This window comes from Anopheles darlingi, chromosome 3 (assembly GCF_943734745.1).
Source record: "Anopheles darlingi chromosome 3, idAnoDarlMG_H_01, whole genome shotgun sequence".
In the NCBI taxonomy this organism is placed as follows: domain Eukaryota; kingdom Metazoa; phylum Arthropoda; class Insecta; order Diptera; family Culicidae; genus Anopheles; species Anopheles darlingi.
In genome coordinates, this window is record NC_064875.1 from 52133782 (window position 1) to 52161661 (window position 27880).

General features: G+C 48.1%; 7 protein-coding genes across 10 annotated transcripts; 2 read left to right on the top strand and 5 right to left on the bottom strand.

Annotated features, from left to right (window-relative positions):
- Nucleotides 1–53: 53 nt before the first annotated feature.
- LOC125957312 (pre-mRNA-processing factor 6) lies at nucleotides 54–3470 on the top strand. Its single transcript, XM_049689931.1, has 5 exons — nucleotides 54–205; nucleotides 277–336; nucleotides 412–2713; nucleotides 2783–2893; nucleotides 2983–3470. Exons 1-5 carry the CDS (start codon nucleotides 108–110, stop codon nucleotides 3205–3207), a joined length of 2796 nt encoding a protein of 931 aa, XP_049545888.1. The 5' UTR covers nucleotides 54–107; the 3' UTR covers nucleotides 3208–3470.
- Nucleotides 3384–4690, bottom strand: LOC125957347 (HMG box-containing protein 4). The gene is made up of 5 exons (XM_049689997.1): nucleotides 4615–4690; nucleotides 4392–4549; nucleotides 4102–4320; nucleotides 3812–4039; nucleotides 3384–3738 (listed from the first exon to the last, which is right to left on the bottom strand). Exons 1-5 carry the CDS (start codon nucleotides 4637–4639, stop codon nucleotides 3562–3564), a joined length of 807 nt encoding a protein of 268 aa, XP_049545954.1. The 5' UTR covers nucleotides 4640–4690; the 3' UTR covers nucleotides 3384–3561.
- Nucleotides 4691–5175: 485 nt separating this feature from the next.
- Nucleotides 5176–6467, top strand: LOC125957341 (uncharacterized). Its single transcript, XM_049689986.1, has one exon. The coding sequence runs from the start codon at nucleotides 5382–5384 to the stop codon at nucleotides 6465–6467; it is 1086 nt and encodes a 361-aa protein (XP_049545943.1). The 5' UTR covers nucleotides 5176–5381.
- A 36-nt stretch (nucleotides 6468–6503) lies between these two features.
- LOC125957329 (ADP-dependent glucokinase) lies at nucleotides 6504–8958 on the bottom strand. 2 transcript variants are annotated; one of them, XM_049689967.1, is made up of 4 exons: nucleotides 8503–8958; nucleotides 8261–8425; nucleotides 7973–8195; nucleotides 6504–7891 (listed from the first exon to the last, which is right to left on the bottom strand). In XM_049689967.1, exons 1-4 carry the CDS (start codon nucleotides 8841–8843, stop codon nucleotides 7205–7207), a joined length of 1416 nt encoding a protein of 471 aa, XP_049545924.1. In that variant the 5' UTR covers nucleotides 8844–8958; the 3' UTR covers nucleotides 6504–7204. The 2 variants fall into 2 exon arrangements, with proteins under 2 accessions (XP_049545924.1, XP_049545923.1); XM_049689966.1 differs by having other exon boundaries at nucleotides 6504–8195.
- Nucleotides 8959–9195: 237 nt separating this feature from the next.
- On the bottom strand, nucleotides 9196–10524 carry LOC125957345 (uncharacterized). Its single transcript, XM_049689992.1, has 4 exons — nucleotides 10387–10524; nucleotides 10076–10275; nucleotides 9763–9997; nucleotides 9196–9684 (listed from the first exon to the last, which is right to left on the bottom strand). Exons 1-4 carry the CDS (start codon nucleotides 10394–10396, stop codon nucleotides 9257–9259), a joined length of 873 nt encoding a protein of 290 aa, XP_049545949.1. The 5' UTR covers nucleotides 10397–10524; the 3' UTR covers nucleotides 9196–9256.
- Nucleotides 10525–11435: 911 nt separating this feature from the next.
- Nucleotides 11436–12114, bottom strand: LOC125955588 (phospholipase B1, membrane-associated-like). The gene is made up of 2 exons (XM_049686726.1): nucleotides 11834–12114; nucleotides 11436–11754 (listed from the first exon to the last, which is right to left on the bottom strand). Exons 1-2 carry the CDS (start codon nucleotides 12112–12114, stop codon nucleotides 11436–11438), a joined length of 600 nt encoding a protein of 199 aa, XP_049542683.1.
- Nucleotides 12115–14382: 2268 nt separating this feature from the next.
- LOC125957336 (phospholipase B1, membrane-associated-like) lies at nucleotides 14383–27819 on the bottom strand. Of its 3 annotated transcripts, none has more exons than XM_049689980.1 (5): nucleotides 27569–27819; nucleotides 16022–16229; nucleotides 15630–15955; nucleotides 15282–15556; nucleotides 14383–15212 (listed from the first exon to the last, which is right to left on the bottom strand). In XM_049689980.1, the coding sequence occupies exons 2-5, from the start codon at nucleotides 16220–16222 to the stop codon at nucleotides 14758–14760; spliced, it is 1257 nt and encodes a 418-aa protein (XP_049545937.1). In that variant the 5' UTR covers nucleotides 16223–16229; nucleotides 27569–27819; the 3' UTR covers nucleotides 14383–14757. The 3 variants fall into 3 exon arrangements, with proteins under 3 accessions (XP_049545937.1, XP_049545936.1, XP_049545938.1); XM_049689979.1 differs by having other exon boundaries at nucleotides 15630–15958; XM_049689981.1 differs by lacking the exons at nucleotides 14383–15212; nucleotides 15282–15556; nucleotides 15630–15955; nucleotides 16022–16229 and adding exons at nucleotides 16610–17289; nucleotides 17367–17641; nucleotides 17718–18046; nucleotides 18120–18377.
- Between the last annotated feature and the right edge of the window lie 61 nt (nucleotides 27820–27880).

Genomic DNA, 27880 nt, shown 5'->3' on the forward strand with positions numbered 1-27880 from the left:
GTTTTATTCCCCGCCGAGCTGTCAACCCTGAACGTAAACAAACTCGCAGTAGGTGTTGAAGAATCCAGTTGAGAATTGTGCAAAAGACTGTGAATTAAACTACGAAAATGGCTCATATACCGGCTACCTCGCTGGGAAATAAGAACAAAAAGCATTTCCTCGGTGTTCCGGCACCGCTGGGCTATGTGGCCGGTGTTGGTCGAGGGTAAGTGTCGCATCAAACCGCCGCTTCCGTCGCCGCTGTATTCATGATTTTTGTATCCTTTTTTTTCTCAGAGCGACTGGTTTCACCACACGATCGGATATCGGTCCGGCTCGTGACGCCAACGATGTTTCGTAAGTAGCCTTTCGTTTTCTTCCGGCTCATCCTGATCTCCTGATAACTATAATTTTCCCTTCTTCCCACCACAGAGATGACCGGCATGCACCACCGGCGGCCAAGCGAAAGAAAAAGGAAGAGGAGGAGGAGGACGATGAGGATCTGAACGATTCGAATTACGACGAGTTCAGCGGGTACAGCGGCTCGTTGTTCTCGAAGGATCCGTACGATAAGGACGATGCCGAAGCGGACGCCATCTACGAGAGCATCGACAAGCGGATGGACGAGAAGCGCAAAGAGTACCGGGAGAAGCGACTGAAGGAGGACCTGGAACGTTACCGTCAGGAGCGGCCAAAGATTCAGCAACAATTTTCCGATCTGAAGCGAAACTTGATCGCTGTCTCGGAAGAAGAGTGGGCCAATCTGCCCGAGGTAGGCGACAGCCGCAACAAGAAGCAACGCAATCCGAGGGCCGAAAAATTCACGCCCCTGCCCGATAGCGTACTTTCGCGCAACCTGGGCGGTGAGTCGACTACAGCGATCGATGGTCGATCTGGGCTCGCCTCAATGATACCGGGAGTGGCCACACCAGGAATGCTGACACCAAGCGGTGATCTCGATCTGCGCAAAATCGGTCAAGCGCGAAACACGCTAATGAACGTGAAGCTATCGCAGGTGTCCGATTCTGTCACCGGACAGACCGTGGTCGACCCGAAGGGTTATTTGACGGATCTGCAAAGCATGATTCCCACGTACGGTGGGGACATAAATGACATCAAGAAGGCGCGCATGCTGCTGAAGAGTGTGCGCGAAACAAATCCGTACCATCCGCCGGCCTGGATCGCTTCGGCACGTCTGGAGGAAGTGACGGGTAAGCTGCAGATGGCCCGAAACCTGATCATGCGTGGTTGCGAGCAAAATCCGCAGAGTGAGGACCTATGGCTGGAAGCCGCTCGACTGCAACCGCCCGATACGGCCAAGGGTGTGATCGCACAAGCTGCACGTCGCATTCCGACCTCGGTGCGCATCTGGATTAAGGCGGCCGATCTCGAAACGGAACCAAAAGCGAAGCGGCGCGTGTTTCGCAAAGCCCTCGAACACATTCCCAACTCGGTGCGTCTCTGGAAGGCGGCCGTCGAGATGGAGAATCCGGAAGACGCAAAGATTCTGCTTTCGCGAGCCGTCGAGTGCTGCGGTACCAGCGTGGAGCTGTGGCTCGCTCTGGCACGCTTGGAAACATACGAAAATGCCCGGAAAGTGTTGAACAAGGCGCGTGAAAAGATTCCAACCGATCGACAGATCTGGACGACGGCTGCCAAGCTGGAAGAAGCGAACGGGAACATCCACATGGTGGAAAAGATCATTGATCGAGCGCTCTCATCGCTCACGGCTAACGGTGTCGAGATTAACCGTGATCAGTGGCTGCAGGAGGCGATTGAGGCAGAAAAATCTGGCGCGATCCGGTGCTGCCAGGCGATCGTACGTGCGGTTATCGCGATCGGTATCGATGAGGAGGACCGGAAGCAAACGTGGATCGATGACGCGGAGAATTGCGCCAAAGAGGGTGCGTACGAATGTGCCCGTGCCGTGTACGGCTACGCATTGTCCGAGTTCCCTTCGAAAAAGAGCATCTGGTTGCGGGCGGCATACTTCGAGAAGAACCACGGAACACGCGAAAGCCTTGAGGCGCTGCTGCAGAAGGCCGTCGCGCATTGTCCTCAGTCGGAGGTGTTGTGGTTGATGGGAGCGAAATCGAAATGGTTAGCGGGTGATGTGCCGGCCGCTCGTGGCATTCTCTCGCTCGCCTTCCAGGCCAATCCGAACTCGGAGGATATCTGGTTGGCGGCCGTGAAGCTGGAATCGGAGAATGCCGAGTATGAGCGGGCCCGGCGGCTACTGGCCAAGGCTCGAGCTTCCGCTCCGACACCGCGCGTCATGATGAAATCGGCTAAGCTCGAGTGGGCTCTAAACGATCTGGAAGAAGCGCTCAGCCTGCTCGAGGACGCCGTACGAGTGTTCCCCGATTACGCCAAACTGTGGATGATGAAGGGACAGATTGAGGAACAGAAGAATCTACTGGAACGTGCGGCCGAATCGTACAATGCGGGATTGAAAAAGTGTCCCAACTCGATACCGCTCTGGTTGCTGTTGGCGGCGCTCGAGGAAAAACGCAACCTGTTAACGAAGGCACGTTCCGTGCTCGAGCGTGGTCGGTTGAAGAACGCTAAAAACCCTCTGCTCTGGTTGGCAGCCATTCGTATTGAGATCCGGGCCGGGATGAAGGATATGGCGCACACGATGATGGCCCGCGCGATACAGGATTGTCCGAATGCGGGCGAATTGTGGGCCGAAGCCATCTTTCTCGAGCCACGACCGCAGCGTAAGACGAAATCGGTAAGCAAGCCAGCTACACATGATCCTTGCATTGCTTACGGCTAACGCATTACCGCTTTCTATTCGTAGGTGGACGCTTTGAAGAAATGTGAGCACGATCCACATGTGCTGCTGGCTGTTTCAAAGCTATTTTGGAGCGAACGGAAGTTGCAGAAGTGTCGCGATTGGTTTAATCGCACGGTAAGCAAAGAGCAATGCCCTTTGATTTCTGGAAACCATTTTTCCCAGGTGTCTCAAATGTCTCACCGCGCTCTTGCATCTTCCTGCAGATTAAGATTGATCCTGATTTCGGCGATGCGTGGGCATACTTTTATAAGTTCGAACAGCAGCACGGCACCGAGCAGCAACAGAATGAGCTGATGGAACGATGTATCGCAGCCGAACCGAAGCATGGTGAAGAGTGGTGCAAGGTGAGCAAGGACATCGCTAACTGGTGCTTCAAGACCGAGGATGTCCTGAAAGCTGTCATACGTAATCTACCGACACCGATTTAAGCACGGACAAGATGAGGAACAAATTTGACGTTTTCTTTTCCATATTTATCCTTCAATTCTATCCACGATACAAGCACGCCTAACACATTCACTGTGCACATTTGAGTGATGCGTGTCCAATAAAGGTAGTTTTTAGAGTTGGAGTGTCACAGTGAGGAACTGGAATCGATGTAAAATTATTTAGGAACGACCGCATGCTCAGAAAATCATGTTTTAACGGAAGCATTACTCTTTCTAAGCTAATAAACAAATAACTAATTCGAGATCTTATCAGAAAAAAATCCTAAAACAAAACGATTTCCAAGAAAAACTTAATCACGATTACGAAGAATGCCAAGTATGTGCCTGTCGCTGCTACAGGCCTGGCATAACGTAAGCAATGTTGTCGAGCGTATTTTGGAAAAGATTTTTCAGGTGCTCCGAGTTACGCTCGATGCCTGGTATCTGCAACGTTAAGCACATCAGTGGTCCCAGCGAACAGATCAAGCTATCCAGCAGCACCGACAGGCTTCCGGAGACAGCAATCTGGCCCTGTAATACAACCGGAAAGTAGATGGGTTAGCGGATGAACGTCGATCTTCGTTTGTCGATTGTGCGACTTCACCTCATGTTCCTTTAGCCGTTCGCCAATGAGTGTCAGGCTGTCACCTAGCAGTGTAAGATGTGCCGCTACATCGTTGGGCTGATAGCCTGGAGGTTTGAATGTGCCTCCCAGCTTTTCCTTCTTCCGGTACGCGTTGCTTCTCGAGTGTTTCTTCGACTTTCGTCGTTTCGATTGTGAAGGTCGGCCGGTGTCGCTTTTCGAATTCTTCCTTACTTTTCGTTTCGTTGGCTGCGGACATGCTTCCTATTAGTATAAGCTAGTCTCGGGATTCGCTAGCGTACCCTCCTTACCTTTCGTGCCTTTTCCGCTGAATGGTGCTGTTTGTACGATGCATCAATCATCAGTTCACCCTCGCTTCCTTCCATGTCTTCTGCCGTGGGACAATATTCGTCCCCATAATCGATTGCCTCATCTTCGCCGCTGCTAGACGATTCACTGCCACTCGAGCCGTTCGAACCGCGTTCGTCGGATTCGGTGTGCGGGTCATCATGTGGGCCGTGAGCATCCTCCTATCGATGGAATGCATGAAGCTAATTAAGAACGCTAGTCGATGCTTGATGAGTAATAGCTGGTACGTTACATGATGCCCAAACAATTTTACACCCGTGCGATGCTGTGGTCCCGCCTTCTTCGGCTTTAGTTCAATAACATCAGGAGATTGGAAGTCCATCAGCTTGGAAGGTTTCTTGCAAACCCGTCCACTCCGCGACACTCCGGTAACCTCATGCTGCTGCTCGTCTGAAAAGGACAGAGTGGATTGAGATTATTTCTTGTAGGAAAGAGATTTTGTTGCCATTTCTTACTGTGATTCTTGGGAGTTTGATCCATCTTCGGTAAACTGCTCCTCTTACTAAAGCATCAACAAAATGATTGTTTACGCCCAACAGCTGATCCAAGCCAATCTTCAGTCGCGCTTCACGAGCAGCGACCTGTAACAAAATATTATAAAATTTGCATATTCCTTTATCGGTGGAACTGCAAAAAAGATTGGGAAATTCTTCTTTTTAAGCATTTTACCACCAAAAATACTGAAACAAAACGCTTAAAAATGTGTCGCTTTTCCTCCATACACTAACATTTGCCATACACTGTTTACGAAAAGTAGCGAGTTGAATTTCAAATTCGTGCGTATACTAAACTACAAGTGTTTTGTGAGAACCTGTCTCTAACAAATCGCTGTAATAATTATGTACTATTTTTTGTCTATGCATTGTTGAAAAGTTAGGGTAAGATAAACTGATTATAAAGTGAAAAAGTTTTGTAAAGTATTCGACCCTGGTGGTAAACAGCGGCTCGGCGTAACGGAAAAATTCACGCGGGAAAACGTACCTGGCATAAACAACATTTCCCGCCGTGGTTTTCCGTTTGGTTCTGTTTTGTCTTGTTTTGTCCTGTGTTTTCCTGCTACATTTTATCACAATTTTTGCCTGTTTAGTGCCGTTTAGTTCCATTTTCACTCATTGGGCTGTGTTTTTATTGAATAACGTGCTGTTAATTTGTGTATTCCGAAAAAATCCGCCTCATCCGGGCATCCGTGTAACGATTCGTCGAGCCAGCTAACGTTGGACGGATGATGGCGCAAACCGGTGGAACACCCCGGTTAAGAGCACCGCTCACCGAGCTGCCGACCGTGCCACAAATGCGGCCCTCGCCAACGGAAACGCCTGCGACGCCTACTGTGGTGACGCGCCGTGCTGCACTCAATCCGCGCATCATCGATAGTCCGATGGCCAACATACCGGATAGTATCCTCAGTCCATCGCTGTCTCCTGAGGAGATCGTCATTCGACAGCGTGGCCGCCGCCGGATGCCAATCGTTTGGTCACCCGATAATCGGTCTCTGTTTCCATCGCCGATGAAGACGCCTACCAAAAGCATTTCGACGATGACGTTGCGTAGCTCACCTCGCAAACGTTCCCTCATCCAGGAGCTGTCCGAGCCATCGGCACCAGCTGTGCCATCGGCCACCTCTCTCGGTACACCGTCGAAGCGGCTTTTGTCGGTTCGTTCCTCCATCGGCGACACCCCTGGATCCAGTGGGAAAAGACCGAGGGTCGAAGAGTCGGCCATGAATCGCCAGAATGAAGGTATTCCCTTGGAGACGATTCTCAAGGGCTACAGCCATGAGCAGCTGATCGAGATCATCGGTACGCTGGTTAACGGTAACGAGCAGCTTGAGCGCACCGTGCGCTATGAACTGCCTATTCCAGACATTGGGCCACTAGAGACTGAACTGATAAAGCTTAAGAAGAACATTTACGCCAGCGTGCCGCAGCAAAAGCTGTACAGCCGTACCGATTGCCATGGATTTCTACGTGCCTCAACTCATCTGGCCACCTTTAAGCAGACGATCAACGCTCACTCGCAAACGTTGTATAGCTCACGCCATTGGGATGCATTGCTCGATTACGTGCTGATGGCATGGCCGTATGTTCGCGAAACACCGGTTTACGAGAACGCTCGGCACAACGCCACCCGGCGTTACTGCTTCAAGCTGCTAGCACATCATGCCACCAGTGCACTGAAGCACGGATCGATGGCACTCGGGAAGGAACGCATCATTCGGCTGCAGCAGAAGCTACCAGCCATGGCTGCAGATTGGGCAGAAATCGGAGACTGTGGCCGGTGCTTGAGCTACATTTTGAACTGCATCTAGAATCCACCGGGATTGGTAGGCTGAGGAGAGAAACACTTGGGTCAGAAGCGAAGTTACCTCTACCAATCACCGAGGACAAGCGCAATTCATTTATTCAATCGTGTATTTAACTTTAACGTAGTTCGTTCCGTACAAGGCTAGCACAAATAAATCGTTTGATTTTACGATGAGAGGCGATAGGGATTTTATTGGGTCTGAGCTGTGGGCAACAGAAGTCTGATCGTCTACGAATTTCCGCTGTTAAGCCTACTTTGTCTTCAAAGGTTCGCTGGTTTACTTCTTAAGTCTGAATCACCTAGCTAGGATTAGCGTTCAAGTGAGCAGCCATGCATGGTATGAACTATTGATAATTGATTGGCTAAAATGCTAAGTCAGTCTCTAAAATTTAAGATCAATTGCGTCGGAGCAGTGAACGACTGTGGTGTAACGAGTGCAATTGGAAATTACGTTTCATTCTCTACCGAGAGGCCCCTCGTCCTCAGGCTATGTGGCCACTGTACGTGTTATTGGATAGGTTTTACTACAATTTTAAGCATCAACCAATGGAATGTTAAAATGTCTCTTATGCTCGTCATTCAATAAACTAGAAAATCTCATTTAACAAAATATCGATGATTAGACCAGCGATTACGCGTTAAAATGGAACGCTATTTGAGATTATCCGCTCCATGGCAGTCTGGGCAACTGTAGCAGTCTTGTCCGGTAACAGGGTGGAATGAGTTTAGCCGATGGCGTCATCAAATTTGTAGCACCAGCCCGGCTCCGGATATGTTATCGCCGGCACCCACTGTTTGTTTAGCATTTTTGCAAATCAAGACCGGAGCGACACAGATTTCCACTTCCACAGCCTTTAGGCTCGCTTTATCACCATCCAAGGATAATGGAATTGATTCGTCCCAACATGATACAGGCACCCGATTATCGAAGGGAATTCGACGTGCACCCGGTTTAGCCGAGACGGCAAAGCTGCCATCCATCTGCAGGTAGGATGCATCCGGGTTGACGATCGTGCTCGCACACACGTGTCGGTGTGCGGTGAGCGATGCTTTCGCGGCTGCTTGCTTTGTATGCTTCCAACTACTTCCCTTGGACACTATGAAGGCCTGGTAAGCAAGCGTGTGTAGATGGATTCGCGACAGTGGACGCCGCTTTCCCGTAGCATCGTTACCAACAAATTGTTGGTTCAGCCGAGCAAAGACGCTCCGTGCTTGATCGAGCGAATGAGCAACTCGCGGATTTGAATCGGCCACCAAACTGATCCTACCCGTTTCCAGTACTTGTCGCAAATTGTCGAGCTCCTGCTCGTTCATACCGATCGAATCGCTGTACGGGAGTACGTAGCGCATCAGCTGCTGCAACAGCTCCAGCTCTACGAAGCTTGCCATCTCGAAGTGAATGAGTGTATGGGGGGACTGTGCCTGCATCTGGTGTTGTACCTTTAGTAATCGTGCCTCGCGAACCCCCGGTTGGTACATATAGTTGTCCATCATTTGAAGGCCACTTACGATGAACAGATCCGGATTGAAGTCAGGCAGTGCGGCGTCAAACTCCTCGAGTGAACTGAGCATCGGATTGTGTCGATCGTTATGCAGAATGTAACGATTGGCACGTGGTGAAACGAGCTGTCCCCACGTATCGCCAGTATTGTACTCCAGGATGAGATGAATGTCATCGTCTTCGATGAGACTACCAGTCAGCAACACCTCTGGCCGCAGATGGGATTTCAATCTATGACAAATTCCAAATATTCATTATGTCCTTTGTGTCCACTCAATATACCCAGGAATACCTACTTGTTCGACATTTTTGCTCCGAGCAGCACATTTGCACCCTCCATTGCCATCCGTGAACCGATGACCGGTGCATTGCCACCCAGCGCCCAGTGGTGATCCGCGGAAGAAGACTTTTTGGCCCGTTGCACCAGCCGTAGGAATAGTTCTCGATTGGCCGTGAATCGTCTATGAAATGGAGAGTAACAGGGTATGAGAATCGTATCAATCCCTGGCCTTTATGTGGCCTTGTCGAATGGACTTACTCAGCCGCTGCTCCCTGTTGAAAGTAGTACGCAAAATTGAGCAGGAACTCCTCTTCAGTCGTTATGTCGTCGAAGGTGTAGTCGGTGAAGTTAAGGCCGCTGACTATGGTCTCGTTATGCGCTAGGAAATTAACGGCTCGAACATGCAGATCACTACACGAGCCGTAACCGATAGCGACGCGGGGCCCCGCAACCGGAAACTCCACCTCTAGGTCCCGTAAATGTTGCAGGATGACCGTGAGCTTGACGAGCTCGTTCGACGAGAGATACGCTTGGAAGATGATCGCGAACAAGGCAGTGAAGGCGCCGAACATGGTCGCGGTGCTCAGCAAGGAAAACATTTTGTTTACGTTGATTATTACACGTAATAGTTTACAACATAATCGGGGAAAACGGTGGAATTCACAACTTAAAACCGGTCTCGAAAGGCGGCATCGGAGCGGTTTTGCCGATTTTTTGTTGACGTCGGCAAAAACGAAAACAAAGAAAGTGACGGATTGACGCTGGACTGGCAACACTGGCAACGAACGTCAAGAGCGGGGTTTCAGCCGGAAAAACATCGATTTTAGTATCTCGTGGTGTTGCGTTGTTATTTAACTAGTATAGTTATCAGTTGTGACTTCCGGATTAACAGGCTGTAAAGACGGTAAAGTCAATGGGCGAATGATATTTAACGACACTTGTCTTCCAGGGACACACTAGAGAAGCTTTTATTTTGTTCCCCATGCAAGTTGTGCTGTTTTGCGCACCAGGCCTAGTTCTCGATGAGGACCTCGTAGTTTTTTACCGAGATTTCACTGCCCCCGTATGGAATGTAGAGCGTCTTGTGGCTCGGGTGTATCTTGCCCGGTGTCAGTGCGCTGCAGTGGCGTGCCCGGCCAACGTACAGCGTTTCTCCACACCTAGTGTGTCCTCCGACGACGGCTTTCGGTGGTACGTAACCATTGTTGCACGGCATCCAGGACACGTTCCCGTTGCAGAGAACCTCGTATGTTTGCTTCGATATCTCACGACCAGCGTACGACACATAGGCAACTTTTTTCGTTGGCAACACCTTCGCCGGTAACAATTCACACTCGTGGTTTGCCCGGCCCACGTATATCGGCGAACCGTCTGAATCCTTGCCAGTTAAGATGGCACCAGATGGGATGGGTGCATAGGCCGAACAGTGCTTCCAAGTGGCTGGATTGAATGAGAGGACAGAGATGGAGGGGTTAGTGATAGTAGGCCAACTACCACGAGCGAACCGAAGCGACTTACAGCGTTGCTGTCCAATTAGGACCTCGTAGTGCTTGTAGCTGTGCTTGGCTCCACCGAACGGGATGTAAAGACATCCATGAGACCGATGGATCTTGCCCGGTGTCAGGCTACATTCGTGATGGGCACGTCCGATATGCAGCTGTTCACCGCATCTGGTATGGCCACCCAATACAGCCCCTTTCGGTATCTGCCCGTTGGTGCTGTGAACCCAGGTGAACCCTGTTCCGGTCAGCACCTGTGAGAATGTAACTATTCCAGATCAAAAAGACTCTTTCTGACGGTCCTACCATTCCATAAAGTGTCCGCGACGTACCTCGAAGGATGGCTTGAAGATTTCCATTCCGTTATGGGACACATAGCAAGCCTGCTTGGTGGGGATCACCTTAGCCGGTAGCAGGTCACACTCGTGACAAGCCCGACCGACATAAATCGGTGAGCCATCCTGATCATGTCCAGCATGGACTGCCATGGGCGGAATTCCCTGGTGCGAGTTCCATTTGATCCAATTGAAGCCTATCAGGACGACAGAGCATGGGAAAGTAGAAAATATCGGAAATTTTCGCCCACCCTCTATTCTCTGAAACCGGCGTTACAACGATTTATGGTTGTTGTGTGTCATCTTACATGGAGCCATTTTTCACTTCGCAAATGCACAAATGGCTCACAACAGGCCGCACGATTATCACACAGTCCAACAGCAAATAGCAGACTAAGAGAGAATATCTCGCGCGGTAATGTTCGTACTACTTCACGATTGGACGATCAATATCGAACTGTTGACACCATAACCACTCGAGACGGTTTTACCCATGATCCTTGGCTGATTAGGCGGTTGGTGGATTGGTGTATAAGTAAGGCCACGTAGTTGATAATGTACCATGCCATGCGAGTCCAATAAAATGTGATACATTGTCGAACATGCGTTGTGCTCCACGGTTGGCGTGATGGGCTGGAACGTTGTGAACGAGCGTTTGGACCGAACGCTAAGCGTTACTCGGATATTCGGACGCATCTGATGCTCAATAGCAGTAATCCTATTATAGTTAACGAGTTGTTAATCAGTTGTTATTATTTGTTTTTTTTTTTATTTCTTCACGCAATATTGCTTGTTTGCTATAATTGCTATAATTCACACACCTTTTATGATTAAATTCAAGAGGTTTCTTTTGTTAACACTTTCTGAACATCTATCACCTTTCGCGTAAACTATTGACGTGCGTCGCCAAATACGGACGGGCCTGTGTCGGACAGTTAAATCGTTGAAACTCTCGCTGTAGTGGACCGCTCTTGTTGCCCACCACCTCGATCATGTTGTTCCAATAGCTATTTGCCATCATCGCATGGCCTCGTTGACTAAGATGGAAACAATCGACAGAAAACATACCAGCATCTGTTGTACCATCTGGAATTGTTGGCAACAATAATAGTTGCTCGACAAACGGTTGATGGTTGACGGTGAAATCTGTAGCATTTTGAAACTCTGGTCGCTCTGCTACTCCCTTCTCTACCTGGGTCCAATAATGTATGATGCGGTTTAGGCGAGGCTGGAATGCTTGAAAACTTGTGCCGAAGATACAACAACATGAAATCAGCCTCATAGAGACACATTCAGGTGGTAGTGAGTTGAAGGTCCTTAAAACGTTGACATCTGTTGGAGAAGGTTATGCAATCGATTACTTGGAATGATCGCTGAGTAGTGTAAGCAGAAAACACTCACTAATTGGAGACACAATGTTGACCATGGTCCTGGGCAGATACTTCCGTAGCAATCGAAGCGTTTCGATTAGATTCTGTTCGTGATAGCGTAGAGCCATCTCTGGGTTGGGCAGGTAGCATAGTCGACTGCAGAAATCGTTATGACCAATGAAAATCGTCACCAGCTTCCAGTGGTTCTTAATGTCAACCGTGTGATCGGTTAGCATCCTTTTGATCAGGATTCGGGCCTGGTGGGGCAAATCCGCACTCATGCTCATAATGTGGGCCACGTTGAATCTATATGAAGATAATGCGAGAGAATGGAAGTTACTCGTTTCTGAGGACGAAGGTGGACGTTCTGTGAAGGAGCTCTTGCCTCGATGTCTTATTGATCGCCAGACTGATCGTATCAGCTGAAGCGTATCCATTCAGCTTCGGATTGAACTCCTTGAGTATGTTGGGAATAGTCAAATATTCACGCCACGTACCCTGGCCACCTATACTCCACGAGAGGCCACGATTTTCAATTATCAGGTCCAATATTCCGGTCGCTAGTATACCCGTTCCCGCTGTGACTGAGTCGCCCATGGCGGCTACCACATCAATGTCGCCAGGACGTAGCTCGTGTACCGACGTTGGAACCTGTGTGCTACGCATACCATCTCTGGGGCATGGGAATTCTTGCCCTGTCGGGATTGGGGTTTGTATCTTCTAGTGGGATAAGTGAATCGACGATTAATTAAAAACCGACGGAACCAACCAACCGGTACCTACCCCTAATGATCGGGCACGTGCAAGACGGGCTGCATCATCTCTGTTAGATTTGACGTTATTGAGCAGCATTCCATTCATTTTCCGGTAAAGCACCATTGAGAACTGAGAATCTAGAAACGTTTTTTCTTCTTGGCTATCGTCCATGCAGTGTCCTCCGGCGAGTAGTCCCAGCAGCGATGCCAACAGCGTAATTGTCACCATTTTTTACCAAGCTATCGTTATCATTCAAGTTATGTTCGAATCAACTATCAAGCGTTTCACCGCTAGTCTTGCACCGCTAGTATTACAGCAGGACACTGAATGTTCTACCGACTGCACTGCACATCTACTTTTATAGCTTTACGTGCATGTCCTTCACGGTGCAGTGAATGCGAGGATACACGGTGAATATATGCTAGCCCGAATGTTTCCGCACAAGAGAATGTGAACCTGTTTCACCCTGCAAGTGCGCCTAGTGTACTTTTATCCCTCCTTCTTCAGATTCACCTGGAACTTGTTCTTCGTGTTGCTCATCAGACCAAAAATTAAAAAAAAAATGTTCGCATTGCTTCCGGTACTAGCTGGTGACGAGAGGAGAATCCAGCATTGTGATCTGTGCCTGGTACACAGTTGGATGGAGGCGAATAGTAGCAAGCGCAGTGAGTAAAAACGTAGGTGCAGATGCTATGGTGGAGTTGCTTTAGAAACGCTTGACGATGATTGGCGTGATTTGGTGGTTAATCTAAAGAAGTAAACTGTAGAAACGTTAAAGTTGCATTGCAAACTAATCGAAATTTGGTTCACTCAATAACGGAATGATGCAGTAACCCTATTCTGATGTGTATCGTCGGATCTAAGTGCTAATCAATTCTACAAGTTTATCGGTATTTATGATCCAATTGGCATTTGTTTGATTGCATACCATACCGTGGTGCTTTAGATAAGTAATGAATAAGCGAGAATGCATCAAAAAAGTACAGAAGTTAATCTACGCAAACTCATCCAGAGTAGCCTTGACTAGGCAGAAATTTCAAGTTCGAAACGGAGGTTCGAGAATATTGGTCAGATATAAGTAGGAGGTATATCAGCTGCTTACTCGCTGAACCGGTTCTTAGTTGTCCCATCAATTGTGTCATGTTTCCAAGAACCGAGAAGGACCGAGCTCCTAGTAGTATGATCGGTATGATACTTTCGCGGCCTTCACGTGAGCGGCGCAAATGTATTTTGGATAGAATTCAATGATTATAAGCTACGTACATCACCACTGCAGCAGCAGTTGATCTTGTATTGTCTGATTGTATGGATGTGAATAAAGTAACCTATAGGAATCAAAAGGATGAATAATATGGTGATCAGGCAAAAGGCAATAGACTAGCAGCAAGGTGGTGTAAAGTGAATCCAATGTTCAGTCGTATATCGTGTGTGACAATCGTGTGATGGAAGAAATACAGTGGTGGTTACATAAGAATCTTTAAGCTTTACACTATACAATTCAAAACAATTTTAATTTAGAAGTGAGTTGGAAACAATAACTCAGGGAGGATTGACAAAGGGAAGGTAGTGTGCCAAGGGTTGAGAATAAATAGTTGTCGCTGGTTCATCGCATTTTCGCATGAAATGAAAAATCTGTTCAATCGCCAGGTCAGGTATCACCGGACAGGAGTGGGAATTGCTTATATGGAATATTTTGGACAAGACAGCTCTGTTCTAGCTCGAAAATGGGAAAACATTCGTGCCTTTCACTGTAATCGCGTAGAATTTGGCCGACGGGCGGTAGACGACCTTCAGTAGAGAAGGGTTTACGTCATGGGGGCAAGAAACACTGAGAGAGGTGATACTCCGTCCTATGCTTTACTCTCCTTCTCTTCACTTGCCTTAACTTCCTACAATTTCAGGGATACTCCGCTGGTTTTATTTTTGTCACACCTGGCTGCGAGATAAAGTTCATTGACAGCGTTTCGTGTTTGGAACAGGAGCCCAACTGGATGCTTGTTCGGATAAACGAATCGAAAATACTCAAGCTGAGAATGTGATATTCAAGTTTACGGTACCGGTAGCACCACTGACCAAACTGAACACTGAAGCTCAGCTTATAATCCCGGCAGAAGAAAATGCGTTGGAATGAGTAGAAGAGTTAGAAATTATTCAGCTCGATCCTCATAATCTTAACCATATCCGGAAATGTAAGGTAAAACAGAAAAAAGTTGGTGTAACCGTAATGCCGTAGGTGAACCGTAAACAGGTTGGACTATAAACCGCTGATGAAAGTTGGTTTCTACGATCGTTTTATGTTCAAAGGGGTTCCACTCCAGAAAGCTTGATAACGTTTGACACATATCCAAAATACAGATTTCGAATCAACGTTTTTGTCGATTTGGCCATTATACTATCAACATTTAAATAGACCCAGTTATCTGTAATTCCCACCAAAGAGGTGTTTGCATAGTTTCGAAATAACCATCTCATGTAAATTGATAATTATAATATTTTAAAATTAATTCCTAATAACCGATAAACTGATACTCCTATGAAGAATGTCAATAGCTTTTAGCGACCGCGTAAACTGTTGACGTGCGTTGCTAAATACGGTCGAGCCGTTGTCGGACAGTTAAACCTTTGAAACTCTCGTTGCAGCGTACCGCTCTTGTTGCCCACCACCTCGATCATGTTGTTCCAATAGCTATTTGCCATGATTGCGTGGCCTCGTTGACTAAGATGGAAACAATCGACTGATGCGAGACCCGCATCAGTGCTACCGTCTGGAAGCGTTGGTAACACGAGCTGCTCGGCAAATGGTTGATAGTTTACGGTGAAGTCTGTTGCATTTTGAAACTCTGGCCGCTCCGCTACACGCATTTGAACCCGGTTCCAATCATCTATAATGCGGTTTAGGCGAGGCTGGAGTACTTGAAACCGTGTGCCAAAAATACAGGAACACTCAAACAGCTGAGTTGATACACATTCAGGTGGTAGGGGCCGAAAGGTCCTTAAAACGTTGACATCTGTTGGAGAAGGTTATGCAATTGATTACTTGGAATGATCGGTGAGCAGTGGAAGGAGAAAACACTCACTAATTGGAGACACAATGTTGACCATGGTCCTGGGCAGATACTTCTTTAGCAATCGAAGTGTTTCGATTAGATTCTGTTCGTGATAGTGTAGAGCCTTCTCCGGGTTGGGCAGGTAGCATAGTCGACTACAGAAATCGTTATGACCGATGAAAATCGTCACTAGCTTCCAGTGGTTCTTAATGTCGACCGTGTGATCGGTTAGCATCCGTTTGATGAGGTTCCGGGCCTGGTGGGGCAAATCCGCACTCATGCCACCTATCTCGGCCACATCGAATCTGGACAGAGGATGTGTGAGAAAATGGAAGTTAGTCGTTTCTGATAACGAAGCCTGATGTTTCGTTGAGGTACCTCGATGTCTTATTGTTCGACAGGCTATCAGCTGAAGCATATCCACTCAGCTTTGGATTGAACTCCTTGAGTATGTTGGGAATAGTCAGATATTCACGCCACGTACCCTGGCCACCTATGCTCCACGAGAGGCCACGATTTTCAATTATCAGGTCCAATATTCCGGTCGCTAGTACACCTGTTCCCGCTGTGAGGGAGTCGCCGATGGCAGCTATCACGTCGATATCGCCAGGACGTAGCTCGTGTACCGACGTTGGGACCTGTGTGCTACGCATACCATCTCTGAAGCATGGGAATTCTTGCTTTTTCGGGATCGGGGTTTGTATCTTCTAGTGGGATAAGTGAATCGACGATTAATCAAAAAATGACGGAACCAACCAACCGGTACCTACCCCTAACGTTCGGGCACGTGCAAGACGGGTAGTGTCTTCACTGTTAGGTTCAACGAAATTGAATAGCAATTGATGTAATCCCCGATATAGTTCCAGTAGTGGCGGAGAATCCAGTACCGTTACTTCTTCTTGGGCATAGCTTATCATGCGATCACCGACGAGCAGCGCCATCAGTAATGCCAACAGCGTAATCGCCATCATTTTATCACTTTCCGTTGGACAAAGAGAACCAATGATCTATTCAAATCAACTGAAAAGCATTCTATAATTACAGCATATGGTCCGCCAATGATACTGCACATCTATCTATCAACCATTACAGGCGTGTGCAGTGTAGCGAATATGATAAAAAGCTGTGAAATGAAACTGTCGTAGTGCGCGTCGCGAAAAATCGGTCTGTGCCAGAGTGTCATTAAACATTAATCTAACTGCAAGCGTTTGGGATGTGCAGGAAGCAGACAACTTAGCATCGGAGTTCGGTAGCCCTGGAAGTGTCGTCATTTCGGACGTGCCTTACTTACGTACTGCGTTGCGTTGCGTTGCAGTGCCTCCAGTGATAAGCTCAAGGATAAGCATTGGAAAGGCAATTTATAAAACCATTCTGTTGTAAATGGTTCGTTTGTATTGTAAAGGCAGTAATCAGGCGTGTGTGTCCAGATACAGTTTGCAAAGCACGGGATAGCCTTAACCGTGTATGAAAAGCAGCTGGTTGGATGACTTAATGCTAACGGTTTTGATATCACAATTCGATTCTGGCTTGGGCTTCGACCACGAATCCAAACTGGCCAGTTTCTCGCACCCGAGGAAACAGACACCGTTTACTGTTCAGCTGTTTCCGGGTGTGCGAAGGAAGGGCATGGTATCGCTGGGACACCGGAACAGCTCAAACTCACGCTCCCAGCTCATCGACTTACTGCCAACCGGTTCCAGAATATTATTCCATAGCGCATTTGAGGCCAGCGCGTATCCCTTCTGGCTGAGATGGAAACAGTCTAGCGACATGTAGGTGAAGTCCGTATCACCGTTCGGTGTCTCGGGAAAAGTGAGATTCATCACGAACGGTTGATAGACGACGGTGAAGTCGGGTTTGCTGTGAAATTCCGGTCGCCCGACGATCTCCATCTGCAGCATGTTCCAGTCATCGATCAGCTTAATAAAGCGCTTGCGTTGCTTGCGAAAGCGCGAGGCCAGCAAACAGGGACACTCGATCCGGTGCATGGAGACGCACTCCTGCGGTTTGTTCTTGAATCGAGCCAACAGGTCGACCTCTACAAGAAGTTGAAAGTGGTGATGATGAGGGATCATGAGACGAACATAATACATAGCGTCTACCGCTGGTACTCACTGGGACTGGCGGCTAGATTAACGAATGTTCGAGGCAGATAATCGCGAAATGTGCGCAGCGCACTGACGATGTTCTTCTCGTGGTACTCTAGTATCTTTTCGGGCGTGGCCATGTAGCAGATCTCGGCACAGAAATCATTGCCCCCGATCATCAGCGTAATCATCTTCCAGTGTTTCGCAATGTCCACGTTACGATCGGAGAGCATCCGTTTGACGAGGTTGCGCGCCTGGTACGGTATGTCCTGTGACATCGCGCCTCCTTCGGCGGCATTGAATCTGAGCGCACAGAAAGAAGTATGACGAATCGTGATTAAATAGAAGGCATAGGAATGTAGGGATGCCAGGGACTTACAGTGCAGACTTTTTCGACGACAGCCCATCGGTGGTCGGATAACCGTACAGCTTCGGATTGTACTCCTTCAATATGTTCGGTAGCGTTAAGTACTGACGCCATGTACCCTGACCACCGATGCTCCACGAGAGCCCCTTGTTCTCGATCAGTACCTCCAGCATGTTGGTGGCCATTGCACCATTACCCGCCGTCAGCGAGTCCCCAATTGCACCGATAATGTCGATGTCGCCCGGGCGTAGCTCGTCTACTGAGGATGGCACGGTCGGGCTACGCATACCCGTTGTGTTGCAGAAGAATGGATCTTCCGCACTGAACTGACGCTGCAGTTTCTGTAAAAGATGATAAATCGAGGCGACAATGCGTACCGTACACGCTCTCGGTACACGCACCTAGAATACTTACCCCCTTCTTGAGATTGACCAGGAACTTGTTCTTATTGTTGCCCGTTGGGCCAATAAAGTTAAACATGAGTTCCCGCAGCTTCCGATACTTGCTGGTGAGAAAAGGAGAATCCAGTGCCGTGATCTGTGCCTGCCCCTCGCACGGTTGAATGATGGCGAATAGCAACACCAGCAGCCCCGCAGTGAGTGTAAGTGCAGACGCCATGGTGGAGGTGCATAAGAAGCGGTTGGCAATGATTGGCGTGATATGGTGCTAAATCTAAGAGAGTGAATCGTAGAAACGTGAAAGTTGCAGTGCAAACTGATCGATATCGCGGTGTGTTGTGTGACCCAGTGTAGAATCAACGTTCCCGTATAGTGTTTCGCAAGCGATTGTTCGCAAGCGATTGTTCGCAAGCTTTTTCGTTTATCTCAATCAAAGTAACGCAATAACGGTGCGTCCATCGTAAAAGTGCCAGGCCCGTGTCTGGCTCAACCAGCGTGACGTTGATTAGGCGGAAATCACTAATATGAAACGGTCGTTCTAGAATGTCGTTCAGTTATCGGTAACAGGTTGACAATACCAGTTACTCACACGCTGGCTCACACGCTGGCTAGGCGCTTGCTGTTGCCAAATCTTGCGCGCTATCCGTCCGGTGAGCGACAAGTAGGAAGTCGGTACATTACAGAGGTCTGCTGGCGCAAACGATAATCCGAAGTAAAGGCGAGTGGAGAATGTGACTGTATATTTTTTCTTGTCTTGTTTTGTTTTGTAGATTGGCCTTGAGAACACTTGCCGTTTTTTTGGTATTTAGAAATCAAGTCCAGGTTACAGTTGTGGTTAATCTGTTCGTGAGAAACTTATTTGCACAGCAATATCCCGGCCAACGGGAAGGTTGCCCGCCATCACAAACACGGTACCATTTACTACGACGATTAAGGAATGGCGCCTTATTTGCAAAGGTTAGCTAAGAGTTTAAAACACGTCACGTTTAATTAATCATCCAGTGACAGTTTGGTGTCGGATCAAATTCTTCGGACAAGAATCCTAATTGTTTGGCGTGTCGCAGGTAATAGATAATCGAAGCAATAAGGCGAAGCGCCATACCAGGAGTGAATTAAGTTCTCACTCTACGGCAACACGGATGTTGATAGTCAATCTTTCTTTATGTTTTGAACATTTAGTTTTGATTTTCTCACAGCAGGCTGCGATTTGCTTATCTCCTTCTCATTTATTTTTCTTTTATATTATTCTCATTGTATAATAACATCAGATAGCATGAATGGCTAGCAGTCTCAACATTCCTGTGCTAGGGTTTTAAAATTCCTAGAATAAATCCCCTTCCTAATAAGTTATGCTAATGCCGTTACATTCCAATTCAATCCTCCGAATTTCCTGCAAACGAAACGAGTACATTTTAACCGAATCACAGGAGAAAACGCGTACCATCCAGCATTATGAATGCAAATATTTCAACCCAGAGTGTGCTCTTTGTCAGCACAGTTATGCAGATTGGCACGACTTTCGCGGTGTACTGTTGGAACAGTAGTGAGAATATTAATTCTGTTTCAATCATCTAATCCGTAATCGGCGAGGGAGAGTGGAGCTGGAATCGCTGCGATTGCGTGTATGCATCGCCAAACGAGCCGTAACGGCGCTATCATCACCCTTAATCATCATTGACCTCGTAGAATCTTCCGTCCACTCTTCGTCTCTTTCTCTCTTCGGCCAGATATGCTGTGTGATCGTGACGTGAAATACGCTACGCGGCAACGATTAAATGCCAAGCCCACCAGCCCTCGGACGGACGAATGGACCGTTTGCATGGGCTTTTGCCGCAACCGGTAGTTGGGCGAGCAAAATTAATTCTTCTCATGCCGCACGTCAAACACGGCTACCCAAACGGAATGGTAAGACGAGATGTTGTTTCGGAAAGCAAACACTCCGGCGGAACACCGGTTGTCACTGGAGTACATACTGAACAATTGGCGGGGCCCTCGGCACGGTTCTAATCGATTCCGTGCCATGCCATGTGCGCCCTCGAAATGCTGACCACGAAGAGTCCAGATGTCGCGGTCTCTGGTACGCCATGCCAAATCTGACACATTTTGTGAGATTTACAAAAGCCACTGGCCCCGTCTGGCTGGGTTCAATGTCGCTCGGGTGTGAAGATCACCGTCGGATCGGATAAATAGTGTTGCTATAGTAGGATCGACTTCCAGATTCCTGCACCAGGGCGGAGCTGCTGAAAGTTTCTACACGATCCGTACGATACCACCACGTCAGTGGCAACTGCATCTCTCCGCCCCATACCATGCCATTTCATTGTACGCGCAATGATTAACGCATCAATTGCATGCCATCGTGCCGCCACGGTTGCTAGGGATACGCTACACCTATGCGATCGCCAAGAGCGGATGGTGAAGAAACCCGTAAAAGAGGGCGAAGCAAAAGAAACAAAACTTGGCAAAAGTGTCGTGACCCCTACAACGGACCGGATTTCTCCGTCGGCTATAACTGTTGTTGCTTCAAGGACGAACTGGCTAGCGATGATAATGTGATTACCCCGATGGGAGGCCGTATTATCTTTTTTTTTTGCTTACTGCGATCATTTCCTTCACTATTGAGGCCTGAATGGATATGAGCTCTTTGTTTCGCTTTAGTTTGCTGAATTATTCACTTGCCTGGTTGTTGCATCTGGTTGGATGTAGCAGGTGTAGACGCTTCGCCTTTTGCCATACCACCTGTATGCTATTTTAAATTCCAATCTTTAATGGCTAGAGTGTGTGAAGAACTCTATATGAGAACCCGTTTGGCCAATGTGTATAAACCAATGTTCCTTAAATATCCAATGGTCCAATAAACCAATGGTTCTCTTTAAAGGTGTGCCTCAAACTGACCTTCGCCCTGCACGCTGTCATCAAACTTTGCGTATTCGGTCAATGCTATCGTGCAGACGTGCCCAGGCCACGCTTCCTATAACATACATCATCTTCAGCGTGCTCTCCCTTCAACCCTGGTACGCTCGAAAGCCAAAGCTTGATGAAAATAATGTCGATTAATCGAAGACGTATCTCGCTATTATGGAAAGTCGGCATGCCAACGAGAGGCCGTGTTCGAAAGGTCTTCCACTACACGCTTCCGGCAGCAGGGAGAAAGAATCCGGAAACACTGAAGATCGTCATCCGAAGATGCCACCATGATGCCATTGTTTCCGCAATGAACCCATGCGGTGCACCATTACCTATCCCTTCATTGTGCTGCTGTGTCGCACGATTTATCATCATTACGCGGAGGGAACGAGGGAGGGCGAAAGAAATGGTTTACCGGTGAGCATTAAATGTTTCTTGCATTGCAAGTTATTGGCTGACATTGGGTCGTGTTCGGACATGCGCCGTATGAGGTCAGACAGCGGCAAGTCAGAGGGCATGCTAGTTCTTCGCCTTTATGACGCCTTCATTACGCTTTGTTTTCCAGCGGACCGGATTGCTTCAGTTTCTTTTCATTTCTCTCTGGGCAAGGTCAGGGCCAGAGCGTGGATAACGAGAGAGTTGGTGGATAAGTTCGTACAGAGAGTACGTAAGGGTGCACATTGTAGTTAAACATAGTTGTTTTTGCGATTGTTGAAAATGTTTAACAAGCAAAGATCCTTCTATTGAACTCACAAGATGTTGTACTCCAACCATCTTACCGTTAATGGAAGCTGGGTGTGTCCTCCTCCCTACTCTAGCCACCAAAAACCACAAACCCACGTCACGCTGCATGCAAATCTACTGCGCCGAGTGCACGAGCCTCTCACAATCGATTAGCTTGGTTTCACTTGATTGCAAACTTGCGCTACAGCGGGCTTCTAATATTATTTACATCCCTGCTATCCTCGTTTCTCTATTTCACTCTGTCTCTCTCTCTCTCTCTCTCCCCCCCCCCCCTATCGTTAGTATTTGTGTGTGTCAAGATCATGGCCTACCGTTCATAGTAAGCGTACATATCAGAAGACCTTTGGCTAATCGCTGCTTGAGCTACTCTACTCTAGTACAGTGTCAAGCTTGCGGTAAGGAACTGCACCGAAGCATTCAACAAAGGGACTGCTCTCCACGAGGAGTTAATTCTAGGTTTGTTACCTTCTTGGCTTTACATCGTCACCGAGTTTGACGTCACTCTTGCTGGCCTTTTGCAGCCATCTGATATGTTTCGCACACAAACCAGACGGCCGCGAGTGAACTGTTGAGGGAATCTTCGATTTCCATCTCTACTGACCCCTGGGGCATCAAATGCATAAAAAGCATAAATGAAAAACCCATGCAATTTAGGGCATCAAATACATAAAGCACCTGTACCATTGTTGTTCTAGAAACGATTCAATCCACGCCAACACCATGACCGATGGCTTTGAACCACATTCGCAGTCCAAGCGGTTTTACATCCCATACCAAAACCGGATATCGGTGGTTGACAACGGTCTCAGCTCCGCCCGCTGCTGGGTGCTGCTGGTCGGTGCACTTGGCCTTAAGGTAGTAACCACCATAGCACTATGCATACCAGACGACCTAGCAAGGCCTTCTTGATGATTGTTTACTGCTCATATCAAAGCGATATTTCACGCAACCCCTTGGCAGGGCTATTGTGGCCTCTCGGTACACGTGCATCTGCAGCCGCGAACACCGGTTTGCTCCACAATTTCCATTAATAATGTACGGTGTTTATGAAATCATAAATCCCTTTCGTAACCCCCCAGCGGCCTCCTGCCGCAGAGTGGCTACCACTCCTTGGATGGTGGTGGGTTGGAACGGATTTTCCCCAAAACCTGGACATGGGTGTCGCACAGGAATGAAGAGATTTCCGACGCTCGCATCCCACAGTGCGCCGCCCAGTGGAACCGGTAGACGTGTGGTGGTACGCCTCGCCCGGGCTCGTCCTCTTGAATGCCAACTACCGTGAGCGTATGCTGGTGTGTCGGCTATAAATCATCAACTCCCGGGTGGGTTCGGTAGCGTAGACCAGAGCATACGTTGCATACGGAGGCTTGCCAGCGTTGACGATGGATGGTTCATTCTGAATTCTAGCCGACTAGCGGACACTGATTCTGAGCCTTTCCTGGTGAGGCACGGGAAGTTGACAAACAAACAATCCTGACGTTCCTCATCAGACCGAAGTGACGATGTTGGTGTTGCTAATCCACGGAACTGAACCCGCCCTGTCCTACCGGGGAAGTTAACTACAACCATATCCGACATTGTCGTAGAAGAGGATATTTGCTTATGAGCTCGCTGGTTATTGGGTCCAAGGGTTGTCGAATTATGCCAGCTCACTCGGTCGGCAAATAGATGAGATTTAAATTTCTAATCGCCGTCCGACGACCGACGGAAATATTGTTGCGTTCCTGGATGCAAAGTGATGTGGGAACCATCGAACGCTAAAGAGATGGCTTCGCAGGGATGAACCGCTTAAAGTTGTCAAATTGCGTGCTCTTAACGGCGCCACAACAAGTTCTTAAGATGGTATGATAAGGATGCTGACGCAAACCCACTCCAAGTCTCACATTTTGACGTCAGAATCAATCGAAGATTTCACACATTCCCGGGAACGGAAGGGGCGCGTTTCATTCCTAATATCTGCAGGGGTTTCTCGAAATAAAATCGTTCTTTCTTTCTTCTCGTTCCGATTAGATTTGACGTAAGCAAGAGATACCTTGCTAGCTGTAAACTGGTTTTTGTGTATAAGTTAAATGTACGAGGCAACTTTGGACAACTAGACTCGACGACTTTATACACTAATTGTGTCACCGTAGTGGCGTTGTTCGTGAATATGTTTAAAGCGCACATCATTGCTACTGTCCTATTGCTCCGGACTTACCGGATAACCTACTGGCAACGATGAACGATTTCCAAGGAAATCAGCTATCGCCGGGTGCATCGCATCTTCCTCGCCAAGGTGTTCATGATTTGTTTGTTAGGGAGAAGCATAGGCAGGAACTGTAATAAGCCGGTTCACGACGTTAATCATCTAAACCGTTAGGCACACACCGGGTTTGCGATCACGATGGTGTCTGCTCTTGCTACCAACAGCACGTCGTCGCAGCAGCCATGACTCTCCAGCCACGATGCGAGCCTGTGATGCGACTGCTAAGCGACTGGACAGTTTACGATCAATCGTTACCGGCGAACTATTTAGCGTCTCGTTTGCCCTCTCGAGGTCGCTAAACGGATTCACCTATCGACCGATCGATCGATCGATCGATCGATCGAGCAATTGTTAAAGCCATTTCCGCAGTCCTTGATGTGCAGGAGCAAGTTCCGGTTGCTGCGAAGCTCGCACGCTTGCAAACAAAGTTTTCTTTTCTAGATTACACAACGGATCAGCACCAGTAATTTGGGTTTGGCACCCTGTCGAGATGGCGCAACGAAGGTGAGTGGTCAACGGGTACCGCGAATCGATTTGAATTCGAAATCCATTCATGGAGCCTCCAGTACGTTGTGTACGTCGCGCGGATCACGGTCACGGTTGCACTTATCTCAGCAAGACGTAACCAAAGGCGTACGCGCGCATTTTCCAATTAATTGCAGTACCGTCGATCTAACCTTTGGTCAAGGTTGAGGTTTTATTATCCAATGCGGTAGCAACAAACAAAAACCTTATAATTCTAACCAGCCATTGACAGCGGGGACTGCGACTCTCTGTACCTCGCGAATGGACTCGCACAATTGGCCAATTGTAGCGTCACGCTACCTGAAAATATCACACATTTTTGGCATAACTCGTGCCTTCCGGTGCGATCGTGTGCGCACAAGCAGGAAGTGATCTGCGCACAGCATCGCACCGCACCGGACCGGACCATCATACATTAGCATGCACATGTTAATGATGGAGGTTTGGTATCGGCAGCGAGATGACTGCCCGAGGAGCGCAAGGTGACAAAATGATTGTTTCCTCACGCGGCTGATATCCAACGTGTGATCTGATACGAAAGATAAAGATTGCTTAGGCCAATGTATCACACATTGCTTTTAAGCTAATAATGTTTTGCGTCTGTACTTCTAACGTACGAGATGAATAAACTGATTTTCCCTTTTCCCTCCCGGAGTGTCTTTCATATATTTGATGGCGCTTGAGCAAACATTCCAAAGCTATATTCATTGCGTGCTTTAGCCTATATCACACGACTACTTCCTGTTTAAGGACTACTAAACTGGTTTTACTACCTTATTTGTTAGATATCATTGTATGGCTTTTGTTTTGGTTTATTCGTTTATCTAGTTTCATAGCTTCTTTGTAATAGTTTTTTCATTTCTCGCCCCGAAAAAGGGAGATCTACGGTTCAGTTTTGAATCTCCCAAGCTTGATACACTGTGACATACAGCCTTCCACATCCAGCAGGTCATGGGAAACAAGTTAATCAGATCCACCGTCAGTTCCGACAACTGTATCAGTAGGCCAGATAAAACTATCAGCTGACCTTCCGTATGCCCTTCCTGCCCTGACGACTGCGCCACCAACCGTCATAACGATCCGTTTTCGCGTAAACATGCCCAGGTAGCCCTGCGCGCAACCTTTAACCCTCACCTTGCGAATTATCCACTCTCGCCTCTGCGGGCACCCTTAATCACTGCGTTCGAGTCCTGGCTGTCTCATGAAAAGGGCTCGCGAGATGGAAAGCGCGACCTTGACCACCTTGGATAACCGGCGCCACGATCATGGCCGGCGTTCATTGAAGTTCCGAGAGAAGTGCCAACTGCCGAAACCGGTGTGACAGGTGTGTGGCGTGGCGGTTCGGTGTGGAATTGTCCCGCGACAACATCATCATCATCAGCATCAACGATGACGACGACGACGGCCGCGACAGGTAGCGGTAGTGACGGCTTTTACGATCGTTGACCGTGCGACACTTGAGCACGGAATGGTCAAGACAAACAAACGAAAATGGCCTAACGTACGTCTTCTCTGCCCTTCCTCTCCCCGAATGGACCATCTTGTTACTCACGCGACCACCGCCGTCGTCGTCACCAACGTGAACTCGCGAGCGGTTAATGGCCATACCGTTAAGTATCGCCGTACGTTGTCACCGCGCAAAACAGCTGGAAGAGAACTAAGCCGTTCCGAGCCCTTGAACTTGTTTGCTTTATCAGGCCCCCGAGGTGTGCGGCAGACGCAATCCGCAGATATCCAATTCGGTAGGACTCTAACGTGTATATGTGTGTGTAGTTGCGTGTACTTGGACGTCGCTAAAACATCACTCAAGGAACACGGAAGTGCACGTTCTTGAGTGCAAGACCTGCGCCAAGTGCCATTAGTGCAAGTGGCGAATTAGAAGGAACTTGCTCCTCTCGGCCGTTGCCAATAAAAAAAACCCCGATCCCAAACCAAACCAAGGATTTGGATACCATTTGTGTCGGTGCGTACCGCATTGCATCAGCTCCAAATGTTGCCTAGGACGTTAAACAATTTGTTTAAGAAGTGGTTTGCTCAAGTGGTCCACACACCGGTCCTGTGGGTCTCTCGGTTTCTGCATATCATTACGCGGCCGGTACCGTGGAAGCCAGTTCCGTACCGGCAGTGTTTGCACTGTGAAGATGATCAGCAAATTGAATCACGAGATGGAAACAGATAAAGCAGATGATGAACGCCTGACGCCATTCTGATGCCACCTGTCATCGGCTAGGCGGAGGTCCCGCCGAAGGAATAGGTATCAAAAATGGCCAACTCACTCCAGCGCCGGCGTCGCTTCTCGTGGTCGCTAATTCCCGACAAATGAAATGATAATCATCCTCTCAGCAACCAGCGGGTTGAACCCCTAAAGTCTCGCTAGGTGTCATTATATTTCGCTTTAGGAATCCACTCACTGAGGCTGAGTTTGAAAGGTAATCGTTCTATTCCTGTCCATAGAGGTTTCGCAGGCCTCGCACTCACCCGGTAACCCACAACCTTCTACGTAGGTGTTGGAAACTATGTGCCGCTTTGCAGCAACAGCACATTATAAGCCAATGAACCAGAACAATGTTACTGGCAGCACTTGCGGCGTTGGCATTAGCGTGTCGTTACAAGCTCGAGAATTTCAACGAGGATCTTGTACGACATGATTTATGAGACGAACGTTTCGTGCAAATCACGCTCAGCTATGTCACCGAGAGAAGGCGTTTGTAGAACTGAGATTGGTGGTTCATTCTGTTATCCGGAATCACAATAAGTCGATGAGCAAGCATTAACCTTTGAAGATCATTTTGCACCGAAGGAACGCGAAATATGGTTGAGGAAGGTCAGAAGACATGAATAGAGACTAACATAGCACTGAGTGTTGAAGTATAACTTCGAAGAGCAATAAATAAAGCGTGCAAACCTATGTTATTACTTAAACTTATTTGAAACCCTTCAATTTCCTACCATTTTAAAGCAATAGTTTAATCAACACAACGCGATTCAGTGATAAAGAACTCCATCAAGAACTAGACGATTATAGATCTGCAGATCAAACATACCTTTCAATGCAGAGACACTTTCTTTGAGATAACACTCAGACTCACTAGTAACGAACGAACAATGCCGGTGACTAATAATCTCGTTTCGAGCGCACTATCTGCTGTCTATTCCCACTTCAAACTATTCCATTCACACGCTCTCAAGCTAGAGCACTGTCTAACAATCAACATCGATGGCGACAGATCGTAACCACCTCCGTGACAAACTACTACTACCACCGGTAATGTGATGTTGTCCCTAGGACGACGGTCGAGAACAGAATGCCGATCGTCGATCAGCGTCGAGCGGTTGATATACGAGAAGAAGCCGAT

Coding starts and splice junctions, on each gene's coding strand:
- LOC125957312 (XM_049689931.1), top strand. CDS start 108: ATGGCTCATATACCGGCTACCTCGCTGGGAAATAAGAACAAAAAGCAT. Junction 206..276: donor GTGGCCGGTGTTGGTCGAGG/GTAAGTGTCGCA, acceptor TTTTTTTCTCAG/AGCGACTGGTTTCACCACAC. Junction 337..411: donor CGTGACGCCAACGATGTTTC/GTAAGTAGCCTT, acceptor TTCCCACCACAG/AGATGACCGGCATGCACCAC.
- LOC125957347 (XM_049689997.1), bottom strand. CDS start 4,639: ATGGATCAAACTCCCAAGAATCACA. Junction 4,550..4,614: donor TCAAACTCCCAAGAATCACA/GTAAGAAATGGC, acceptor TGTCCTTTTCAG/ACGAGCAGCAGCATGAGGTT. Junction 4,321..4,391: donor TAAAATTGTTTGGGCATCAT/GTAACGTACCAG, acceptor TTCCATCGATAG/GAGGATGCTCACGGCCCACA.
- LOC125957341 (XM_049689986.1), top strand. CDS start 5,382: ATGATGGCGCAAACCGGTGGAACACCCCGGTTAAGAGCACCGCTCACC.
- LOC125957329 (XM_049689966.1), bottom strand. CDS start 8,843: ATGTTTTCCTTGCTGAGCACCGCGACCATGTTCGGCGCCTTCACTGCC. Junction 8,426..8,502: donor CAACAGGGAGCAGCGGCTGA/GTAAGTCCATTC, acceptor TCCATTTCATAG/ACGATTCACGGCCAATCGAG. Junction 8,196..8,260: donor GGAGCAAAAATGTCGAACAA/GTAGGTATTCCT, acceptor AATTTGTCATAG/ATTGAAATCCCATCTGCGGC.
- LOC125957345 (XM_049689992.1), bottom strand. Junction 9,998..10,075: donor TCTTCAAGCCATCCTTCGAG/GTACGTCGCGGA, acceptor ACATTCTCACAG/GTGCTGACCGGAACAGGGTT. Junction 9,685..9,762: donor CCTAATTGGACAGCAACGCT/GTAAGTCGCTTC, acceptor CATTCAATCCAG/CCACTTGGAAGCACTGTTCG.
- LOC125955588 (XM_049686726.1), bottom strand. CDS start 12,114: ATGCGTAGCACACAGGTTCCAACGTCGGTACACGAGCTACGTCCTGGC. Junction 11,755..11,833: donor GCGATCAATAAGACATCGAG/GCAAGAGCTCCT, acceptor ATCTTCATATAG/ATTCAACGTGGCCCACATTA.
- LOC125957336 (XM_049689979.1), bottom strand. CDS start 16,222: ATGATGGCGATTACGCTGTTGGCATTACTGATGGCGCTGCTCGTCGGT. Junction 15,959..16,021: donor CACGTGCCCGAACGTTAGGG/GTAGGTACCGGT, acceptor TTATCCCACTAG/AAGATACAAACCCCGATCCC. Junction 15,557..15,629: donor TCGAACAATAAGACATCGAG/GTACCTCAACGA, acceptor TCCTCTGTCCAG/ATTCGATGTGGCCGAGATAG.